The 11,718-nt window shown below is 32.5% G+C and overlaps 1 protein-coding gene across 1 annotated transcript; it reads left to right on the top strand.

Annotated features, from left to right (window-relative positions):
• The first annotated feature begins 354 nt into the window (after positions 1-354).
• Positions 355-819, top strand: LOC131075700 (uncharacterized). Its single transcript, XM_058012573.2, has one exon. The coding sequence runs from the start codon at positions 355-357 to the stop codon at positions 817-819; it is 465 nt and encodes a 154-aa protein (XP_057868556.2).
• The last annotated feature ends 10,899 nt before the right edge of the window (positions 820-11,718 follow it).

Below are 11,718 nucleotides of genomic sequence, written 5' to 3'. Positions count from 1 at the left end.
CTACCAAACCTTCCATTAACAAAACATAGTAATACCAGATATTTCTTAAAGACGTCTACAATGGCAGGTGGGAGAAGTCTCTTTTGAAATCATCTCCAAATACAAAAACCACGTCAAAGTGAAAGTGACTCACTGAATTCGTCAAGACTCTGAAGTGCACAATCCGGCTAATGAAAAACACGTAGAGGTTTCCAAATATGAAACCACGTCAAGTGAGAGAGTAAGAGAGTAAGAACAATGACTCGTCAAGCTCTTGAAATGCTCAACCAAAACAACATTATTTATATTCCTTGCACACAAATTCTGCTCACTTATCTCTCATTCGGATTATACAGAGCAAAGAAATTCAGCGGAATGGGCAGTTATTTGTCGTGCGCTTCTTCCATTCTGCCGTCCGACACTGTTAAAGTTGTTTTGGTAGATGGAAGCGTTAAAGAGTTTGAGAGAGGAACAAAAGTTGCACAAGTGATGCTGGAAAATCCTCACCATTTTGTGTGCAACAGGAATTGTTTAGAGGTGGGCCGTCGCATCGAACCGCTGTCAGCAGACTACGATTTACAAGTGAAAGAAAGATATGTTGTGTTTCCCATCTCCAAATTACGCTCCGCGCTTTCGCCTTCGGATATGGTCGCATCTACAAACAAAACTTCTCACAACTTGTCGCCAAACAATAAAATTTGTCATTCCGACAAAATAGAGGAGTTTTCAGTGCAAGCGAAGATGAATTTGGAGGAGTTTGAGAAGGTTAAATGCAGATTATACAGGGTTTCGTGGAAGCCAAAGCTAGAGAGCATAAGGGAAGTCCATGTCAGGGGATAACTTACAAGCTTTTATAAATCAAGTAGTTGTGGAACATCCACAAAGATAGACTTTTTATATCAAAAATTAATTCTGGTTGAATTTTAAAAATTATACGCATGTTGGGTTTTGGAATCTCTTTATATCAAATATTATGAGTTCAAAGACTAGTGGAGGTGTAAAAAGAGTTAGGAATTTTTATGTTTTTATTATTTATATATTTATGTTATGTTTTTATCTAATTGTTTAAGTGTGTTTTTGTTTAAATTTGAGCATTAAATGTTTCCATGTATATTTTTAATTATGAAAAAGGAATAATGTAGAATAGCTTTTTTCTATTTTAGAGGTACTATTATAGTTTGGGAATTGAAAATAGGTTGTGGAAAAAAGAAGAGGATAGAAATAAGCCAAGTGCATGTTGCCAAAACTGCTATGTGGCTCTACAGGTTTCTTTCATTTAAAATAAAATAAAAATTGCCTTTAATTTTTACTTCTAATTTTTGAATGTATACATTGTTATTAATGTCATTAATACAAATTTAAGATGAACACTTAAAAATAAGAAAAAAAGAAATTCATGGGACCATCAATTTCACAAATAACTCTTTAAAAGGTTGAACTATGATTGATAGGAAAAATAAGCTAAACAAAAGCATGGGACTCTGTCCTTGAAGAAAAATAAACTTCTATATCAATATCTAAGCTAATTCAGTTTTTTTTTTTGAAGTAAATAGAAAAATATTTTATTTAGAGAGTTAGGCCTAAAATAATAATTATGTAATATGTTATAAAATTTAAATAATTAAATATAATATTTAATCAACATTAAGAGAAAAAATAATAATAAAGATATAAATAATTGATTTATTAGCCAAAAGGTGGTTCAAGTTGAGGATCTCCATGATAAGTGTAATAATAAGAGTCAAATGACTAGGATTATACGCATATTAATGATGATGAGTATAATGGATTTGATAACAATAATATATCATATATTGATGTTATACATGAAACGATTGTAAAATTAAATGATAATGCATAACTGCTCACTAATATATTTCAAATGCGGGGATGTGCAAGAGATGAAGTTTTATGATACATCTCTTGGTTACATTCAAATAGACACATTTGATGGTAATTATTTTCTAGGGTAAACTCTTCGCCTCTCTTTTATTGCATGATACATATAATAATATGATCCTTTCTATGTTTTTCACTTCTTGTCACTTTGAGACAAGGTTGTTTTCCTTTCATAAAGTATATATATTTATTAATTACCTCACTTAAAATAAAACATGGGAGTATCCATCATCTTTATCTTCAAATACACATTGATGTAAGTATCTTTGCTAAAATTATATTTTATCATTTATTCAAATTCATATTTTCATGTGCTTACATTTTTATTTTTTTTTGACTCTTGTTATTAATGCTTGACATTAGTCTATCTTACTTAGTTTCTCATACTCAAATTTCCTTGCTTCTAGTCAACTTTTAGTATTTATATTTTTGTGCTTATGCTTAATTTTCCATGTACTCATATTATCATATCATCATGCTTATCTTATTTGATCTCTCTCCTTAGTTTGTATACACCTCTTTGTCGTACTTACAAGAGTGAGGGAAAATGTTATAATTAATTTATTCTTCATCTTTTATGTAATTTTCATAAATTGAGAACACATATTTCATTCAAGAATTCAATCTTATAAATTTGTATATTCTTTATGTCGTTATTATTTTACTTATTTATATTTTATAATGAATACACACTTAGTTTTACATATACATGAAAGTAGAATTTAAAAATAGAGGTAGAAATTTAACACCCTAGCAATTTCTCCTTTTCTTTTACTCCACTTCAAATACACATATTTTATTATTATTAGTTCCTATCAAGGTAGGATACTGTTGCATTTTGAATTTTGATTTTCTATTTGTTCAACCAATCATTCAATAGAATTAAATTTTTTTAACAAAAATTCTAATGTTTGTGTTTAATTTTTATTTTACATAATTTGAAAATGTCATTTTTCTTCTTTTCTATTGGTTTGTGTAAACTGAAAAATTCATTTTTACATACTTTAATACATAACGTTTCTATTTTGTGTGTACCTCAACAAGCGAGCAAACAATAATTATAAACTATTGTTGAATAACAAATTGTTAAAGCAACCATATTTCTCCATTTCCAAATATGGTAAATAGGAGATGGGAAAATGTCATACCTTCAAAATGCTCCTCTATTAAATTAATTTTTTTTTATGAAACGTGTGACATTTTCTTACATGGAGAGTGCCATATACATTAAATCATTTAATAGTTATAAATAGTTATTTTATTCTATGTTTATTAGCACGATTTTTTTATTTATTATTTTTTAATTACTCAACATATGAACACAAAATAATGTTGACACTTCTTTAACAATAATTTAATTATCAAAACTAAAAATTAAATTTAATGTATAATTATATTTAATTTAAATTATCAATCTTATTTTTTATTATTTTGACCAAGTTTGATTAATTTAAATTATCAATGTTATATTTGAACAAGTTTGATTTATTTTTATAATCTTATTTTATGCTTTCTAATGAATTTGATACGTTTTTATGGTCTTATGTATTGTTTTGAAATAATTCTTTGATAATATAAATAGTGCAATGAAAATATAATTCTAAAACATTGTGTATGGTAATTCAATAATATTAACAATAAACATACAATTAATTTAAATAGTAATATTAGATAAATCCGCAACAATGCTAACTTTAAGAAACTAATTATGAAAAAACTATAAATTTAATTCTTGGAACTATTTAATAGATTTCTTTTAATTATAATATTATATTTGTATAATTTATTATATATTTAGATGTTTTTTATTTTAAAGATTTCAATAATTATCATATTAATATAATATATAAATAATTAATTTTAATACATATGTTTATATAACTTTTTATAATATTATTAGTAAAAATAATAAATAAGTAATATTTGTAACTAAGGATTTTTTTACACATTCACATTTATATAATTTTCATGATTTTGTCATAGAGAATTGTGATGGTGAAGAGGGCCTAAATTTTATTTGTATTTTATTGGAAGAAGAAATAGAGCCTAAATATAATGGTTTTATATGTAAAATACAATTGAAACATATAAAATACAATCAAAATTTTAAACAAGGTTGTATAGATATAAAATTTAAAATAATAATTTTATAAAGTATTAAAAATCTGTCTCACAAATGTATGGGAATGATGATTCTGCGTTTGTGTGGGTGTCATGCTAGGGCCGACATGCCCTAGTATGTGTCCTACACTCTGCTTGCTTTGTTTCAGGGAGGGGGGGTGTTCTTTCCTATTGAGGGTCAGGTTTTGCTTGCCCGTAGTCAGGTTTTTTGGGTTGTTGCAAGGTTTTTTTGCAGCCCTTTTCTGTTTCTTCTGCTTTGGGTTGCCATTGGCGGTGTGTGGGGTTTTGGGATTGGGTTTTCCACCCCTCTTCTTTTTCTTCTTTTGGTATGTTCTCTGGGTCCATGGAGAATAGAGGATTATCCTCTTCTTAAATGATCTCTGGAGATCTGGATACCGTCTCATTTGATGCATGCATGTGGAAAGGAACGCATTAGTCATTCCCAATCAAGGGTAGGCGTCTCTTCTTTGAAAGAGCATTTTTGCATGAAGAAGGTGAATGGTTGTCTGGAGAGATCCCAAGATCGTTCAGTTCTGGTTATTCAACCTGAGCAAATTTTGGAGGATGTTGAATATTGGTGTAATCATGCTCTCATATGCAAATTTATTTGTCTTCGCCTCTCTATACCTGTTTTAGAGTCTTGGGAATGTCATGTCTGAAATCCTGGAGGAGACATGGAGCTACTTATGGCAAGCAATAACTATTTTCTAGTTATTTTTTCCAACCTGGCAGATAGGAACAAGGCTTTTGAGGGTGGCCCTTATTTTTTCAACTAGGTGGGACTCTTTATCAAACCTTGGTATATTGGCTTTAATTTTGCTGAGGAGCTTCCCTCTCGTGTTCCCGTGTGGATCTGATTGTCAAGGCTTCCATTGGAATTCTGAAGAGAACATATTCTTCACTCAATCTCTTTGCTTCTTGGTAAACCTGTGGGTTCAGCTTCACATGCTCAAGATTGAAAAGTAATTTCCTATGCTCGTATATGTGTAGAAGTTGATTTAAATAATCCTTTGCCAGACTCTATGGAAATCTGTTTGGGGACATCTTCTTGGATCCAACAACTAGACTATGAGACTCTTCCATTTAGATGAAGAATTTGTCATGAATATGGTCATTTACAATGGAGATGTCCCAGAAATAAATCTTCTAAACTGGTTGTTTCCGATCCCCCTCACTTTGTTTTGGGAGAAGATAAGGGGAAAGCCCCCATGCCTAATGGTCATGTTGATAAAGATGGCTTCATTCGTGTCAAACCTCGGAATAAAGACAAAGGAAAGAAGAGAACCTGGTTGGATAGGCAAAATGATGTCACCCTAAATAGGTTTGAAGTTCTATAGGATTTGGTTCAATAGGAAGGAGTTCCAGTTGAAATGTCCTTGGGTGCCCAATTTCAGCATGAGGTGCTGAATGGGGATTCCAAGAAAGAGGGTCAAGCCCTATCTTTGGATAATCAACAGGATGTTCAAATGGTTATGGATTTGCCTTCCCATGTTAAGGACAACAGAGATCTTAGTGGGTCACAGGTCCCTGAAGGTGCAGTGGTCATGGCATCTACTCCTCCTTCCACTATAGTGGCCTCAGGTTCTGGGAAGAGTAACAAAGCCCTGCTTGTTTTAGCCTTGCAGTAGAAGACCCTCAAAAAGGGTTCTTTAGACAAACCTTTAAGAAGTGGATGAAAAATGGATTAGGAAAAGGTTAAGCTTATTGGTTATACTTTGGTTGAGTCAGGGTTTGTGAATCCCATTGATTCCCACTTCTCTCAACCACATAAATGATTGTGCTCCCATGGAATGTAAGGGGGTTGAACATCATCCCTATACCAAAGGTTGTTCGCAGATTAATTGACTCCGAGTCTCCTGATGTTGTTTTTATTCAGGAAACCAAGCTTTCAGTGGATGGTTTGGTCAATTGTGCTTTGCGTGTCTGGCCCCAGGGCCTTTGGCAGGGAGTGAGCTCTCATGGCAGTTCAGGGGGGTTGCTTGCTTCTAGAACCCGAGGAAAGTTTCCCCTTTGTGGTGGTTTTCTAGCAGGTCTTCCATTTCTATGGTCACTTCTAGCTTTGAGACTAGAGAAATATGCCTCTTCTCTAATATTTATGCTCCTACTGATCTTGTGGGTAAGTCACATCTTTGGGCTCACATCAATCTTGTTCGGGCTCAAGATCCTTTTCTCCCCAGGATTTTGGCTGGAGATTTTAACGTTGTTACTAGTTTGGAAGAAAAGCGAGGTGGGTTATTCAGGCTTGATCCTTATTGGCTTGGAGGAAATGTCTTATTGTTTAAATAAATTAAAAATAAATGATTAATTTTATATTAAGAATTATTTGATTTTATATTTTATTTCTATTCTATAATGTAAATTTATTTTAAAAATAATATTATAATTATATTTATTTTATTTATTCATTGTAAGGTTGTTTTAGTCCATTCTTTGACTATTGCAAGTGTGTTATATTTCATAGTTTAATGTTTAAAGTAGGTATAGGCGTGTCAAGAGTTTGTATTCATGATTGAATTTGATCATTCTTATTTAAACTGAATCTTAATTTTAATAAACAAAATAATATATAAAATCTAACACTTGATTATATTTGAAAAATAAGAAAAAAAAATTATCCTTTTTTCTGTTTTTGATATAGAATGATTTTAAATGAGGCTGAGAATCAAATTTTCTTGATAAAATACCACCAAAAATCTCATGCTCTTCTATCCAATAACAAAGTAATCTTATAAATGATAAGAAACCCTCCATAAAATAATACCAGATATTTGTTTAAGACGTGTACAATGGCAGGCGAGAAAAGTTTGTTTTGAAATAATCTCCATAAGCAGAATTCGTCAAGAGTTTGAAATGCACAATCCTGTAAATCCAGCTAAGAAAAACACGTATGATCGCAGGTGTGACAGATTTCCAAATACAAAAAACAGGTCAACTAGCATATTCGCGACAATGACTCAACCCTGGAATTCGTCAAGCTTCCGCATGGGGCACCCATACACGCAGTACCTTCATTTATCTTGTATTTGGATTATCCATAGCAAAGAAAGGGCAGTTACTTGACATGCGCTTTGTCTATTCTGCCCTCAGAGACTCGTTAAAGTTATGCAGTTGGATGGAAACGTTAAAGTAATTCACTTCTGTTCTCTTGCATATTTTATCCTTGTCTTTGGTAGAAGTAATGTCATTGCATTACTAATTCTTAATTCCTTAACATATATTTGAATTCATCTCGTTTCTAAATGATGTAACTTTACACTGATATTACAAGGAAAACAAATAGTCTTCTTACCATGTGACTTCAAATATTTTTTCATTATAAAAATCTATTGGTCTACGTTCTCAACTGAAAGGAAGTCTAAGTGCGGAATAACGCTTCCAAATGTTAAATCCAATAGGAGAGGTGATGCAGAAATTTCTTAAAATTTTTTAAAACAATTATAAATTAGATAAACACATATAAAATCATATTTCACAAATAAAACCACAACACCAGATTTACGTGGGAAAACCCTTTCGGAAAAAAACCCACACTCCAAAAGCCAGACTCAATTGTATTATTCAGCAACAATAACAGTTACAATACAATGCACATAGCCAATGCTCTTCAGGAGTACCTACGATAGAGATTTCAAGAATAATTCCAACAACATAACAATGCCTTCAATTTGTCTCTCACAAAACCACTAAGGCATCAACATATTTATAGAGCTCATCACAAAGAGGTATGTGCACATGGTTTCCAAAACCAACTTTAAAGCACAAGAGGTAAGCTGTGTCACAAGCAACATTTTGCTAATCCAATGACATGTTGCACATAGCAACTCCCGAAGCAACAACACCTATCTCTTCCATAACGATCATCTTGCCAAATTCAATGTAAATTGTACAACATAGAAGTTACCATGACCAAATAGGTGCCTTCCTTACCTCACACCACTTGTCAAAAGTGAACTCAAAACATAAATACAAATTGCCAAAATATAACTCTCCATGACTCTTCCACTGAACTAGAAACCATCATAATCATAATAGAAAATTTATCATAAACTCAACATAACAACATATGACACTAGTTCTTAAACCTTAAGGACTTCCAAATTGGAAAAATAAAACAAATAATTAAATTAGCAAGTTTGGACTCTAAGGTTGAGACACCTTAATCCCAACATCAACTTCCTCATTTCATATGGATGATTATCAATTTTACCTTCAACCTTAAAGAAGTCATTCTTTGATAAATCTCCTTCAGCTAGCTTATATTTGTTTGGATTTAATTTTAAGATTCATGTGAGGTTTCTCCATATCTACTATATTCACTAGAGAATAGAATGGATTTCAGTTGTTCTAGATTTTTCCTAAAATATTAGAAATTCTCGCTACAACATTTTCAATCCTTTTAAATTTCAATTCACTATCTTCTTAATCCCTTGGCATGGCTCATGGATCATCCTTGCCTTAGCAAAGTTTCTTAAACCAATTTTAAATTTATAGATTTGATATTATCACTTCCACTCAATCAAGTGAATTTAAACGCTTCTTCCAATGATCCTATGCTAAATTATGATTAGACATATACATATAGCTTTGTTCTCTTCAATAGATATAAATTGCTATCATTGAAATGAAAAGTAAATAAAATGTACAATGTTTTTTCATAACTTACTTGAAATACTACAAATAAAAAGGAAGTGGAAAAATAAAGAATTTAGACCATACAGGAGACATACGCACAACATATACAACATATACTTAGAGAGAAACTTTTGATGGGAAGAAAACTATATGACTGCAATTACTTATCGCATGTCATTATATTAATTTTATAACAAGCATCACATTATCCAAAAGGGATCATTGAAACATAAAAATGCATCATGTTTCTCCTTCATTCCTACTTTGCATTTGATTTAATGACTATATTGGTTTTCATGATAATTACACATAATATGTTGATGTTTTATATGAATCCACAACCTTGAACAAAATGTCTATGTATAACTAATTAATAGTACATTTGAAGTGCAAGGATGTGCAAGACATATATTTTTAAGGATAGTCAATGGTGAAATGAATTTATATGGCACATTCCTTGATCAGATTGAGATAGACACATTTGATGGTAATTAATTTAATAAGAAATCTCTTCATCTATCATTTTTTCTTCATGACACACATATTGTACTATACTTCTATCTATACTTTTCACTTGATCTTGTCACTTGGAAGCAAGGTTATTGTCACCAATTCAAAAGGTACATGCATTTATTGATTACTTTAGTTAGGAGGAGAAAGTGGGAGTTGTGCATGGTGAAACGTGGATAATGGAAACAACAATATTGAAAGACTAAATGAATTCAACCACAAAACCCTAGCCTAACAACAAGAAAAATCCACCATAACATATGAAGATTACCTAAGACAATGCAAATCAACAAAATCAGAAAGATTATACCATCACATGTCCAATAGGGTTTGATTCTCCATTCTTCCTATCTCTATTGATCTTGCTTGATATATTTGCTCTTAGATTTTATGTGTGCACAAGAGATCAACAAAGAGCGAAAAATGTGGTTGATAGCTTGATCACAAAAAGACTTGATTGCATAAGATTGATTAGAATGCTTAGGAGGTTTGATAATGAAAGAAGCATCCTCTTATATAGAAGTCAGTGTAAGAAATGGAGGGATAAGATTATGAGGTGTAAAGATAAATGGTCGGCTAGGATTAAAGGGTAGGTAGAAGAAATAAGAAAATAATGAGAGGGTAGGTAGTGTAGGAATTAAGAGATGAATGATATGTGTCATAGGTAGAAAAGGGTAATGAATTAATTAAATAAATAGAAGAAGTGGGATCAATTAAAGCCCCTTGGCTTAATAAAGCCCCTTTCCAACTAGCCAACTTCCTTTGAAATCTATCAATCAAACTAGACTAAAAGGAGTTTGTGGCAGGTCCCACACACAAGGGCAGACCCAAATACGAATCAGGGAGGACACCCATCTTACAACCCAAAATATTGGCAATCTTCATTTTTCTATGATTAGGAGTATTCATGAAGAATATGGAGCTTTTAGAGAGACTGAATTTTTGCCTCAATCCTTTCTCATAAGTATCCAGAATAACTTTAAAATTATTTTCTTCTTTAATCAAACTTTCCCCCATCAGAAGCGTATCATCAACAAATTGCTAGTGGGAGCAAATAGTAGTTTGGGATGAAGGCCGCAAACCCCTCATATTGCTCTTCCTGACATCTCTCTGGATAATTTTGCTGAAATATTTACTCATCAGAATAAAGAGGAATGGAGATAGAGGATCCCCATATCTAATACCCCTCGATTCCGAGAAGAAACTAGACACCGAACCATTGACCAAAACCAAAAATTAGGGAGTGGTAACACATTGATTGACAAGCTGGATGAAATGGTTACCAAAACCAAAGGCTTGGAGCACTTTAAACAGAAAATTCCAATTGACCCGATCATAAGCTTTGAGGAGATCCAACTTGAACAAGAAGCCCGACTTCTTATTGACAGACAAAGAATTGATATTCTCATGGATAACAATAATAGAATCCAAAATCTGTCTACCAGGAACAAAACCATTTTAATGCTTCAAAATCAGAGAGGGTAGAAATTTTTTAAGCCTACACACAATGATATTGGTAAATATTTTATAGATCGAGTTATGTAAACTAATGGGTCTAAAGTCCTGAACAAGCGATCTAGAACCAAAGAACTCTCTAGCAGCATACACAACGTTCGAACCAATAATCTGCCAAAAAGTTTGAAAAAAAAACATAGGGAAACCATCAGGGCTAGGAACTTTATTACCTTCAAAGGAAAAAAAACTGCATCTGTAACCTCATCATGAGATGGGATTCTGGTTAGCTCCTTGTTCATGTCCTAGGAGACAGTGCATCTAAATTCCCACAGGATCTCATCTTGAGCATTAACATCAAGGGGACCATCATCCGAAAGAAAAGTGGAGAAATATCTAATGGCTTCCTGGTTCAACTCCTCCTGCTTATCAATCCAGTTGTGATCCACTAAAATTTTATTGATTCTGTTAGAGGCCCTATGTTTGAGGGTAGTCATATGAAAAAGCTTCGTGTTTGTGTCATCAGATTTGAGCCATAATGCTCTAGACCTCTGCTTCCATAATTCCTCCTCCTTAGAGATGATATCATGAATCTTGGTAAGTAACTCAACTTCTTTATCCATAACCACAGGGTCATACCCCACATCTTGAATCTAAAACTGAATGTCACCTAAATCTTTCTTAATCTTATCTTTTATCTGAAAAATATTGCCAAAGGATACTTTATTCCAGAGTTGGATATTGGACTTAATATTGGCTAGCTTCTTAGCCACTATAAACATCACAGTTACCTGAATGTCAACATTCCACCATTTACATATCTGTTCATGAAAATATCCACTCCCTGAAAGTGACGAATAATCAGGGTTTCTTCCTAAAGTTAGACATGGCTAAAGCTTTTGATAGAGTGAACTGGCAGTTTCTCCTAAGGATCATGAAAGCGTTTGGTTTTGGTGAAAAAGTAATTCAGCTTTGCTCTCAACTTATGGAAACATCCTCTTCTGCTATTATTATCAATGGTTCCCCGTCTAGTTTCTTCAAAAGCTCTAGAGGCCTTAGACAGGGAGACCCCATATCCCCTATCTTATTTACTATTTTAGCTGAATGCCTAGGTAGATTTATTCT

The sequence above is a fragment of the Cryptomeria japonica genome, chromosome 3 (assembly GCF_030272615.1).
Source record: "Cryptomeria japonica chromosome 3, Sugi_1.0, whole genome shotgun sequence".
Taxonomy (NCBI): Eukaryota; Viridiplantae; Streptophyta; class Pinopsida; order Cupressales; family Cupressaceae; genus Cryptomeria; species Cryptomeria japonica.
Note: the sequence above shows the minus strand (reverse complement) of the source record. Positions and strands in the feature narration are given on the sequence as shown.

Bases quoted from the DNA above. Each gene is read 5' to 3' on its own strand.
- LOC131075700 (XM_058012573.2), top strand. From the start codon at position 355: ATGGGCAGTTATTTGTCGTGCGCTTCTTCCATTCTGCCGTCCGACACT.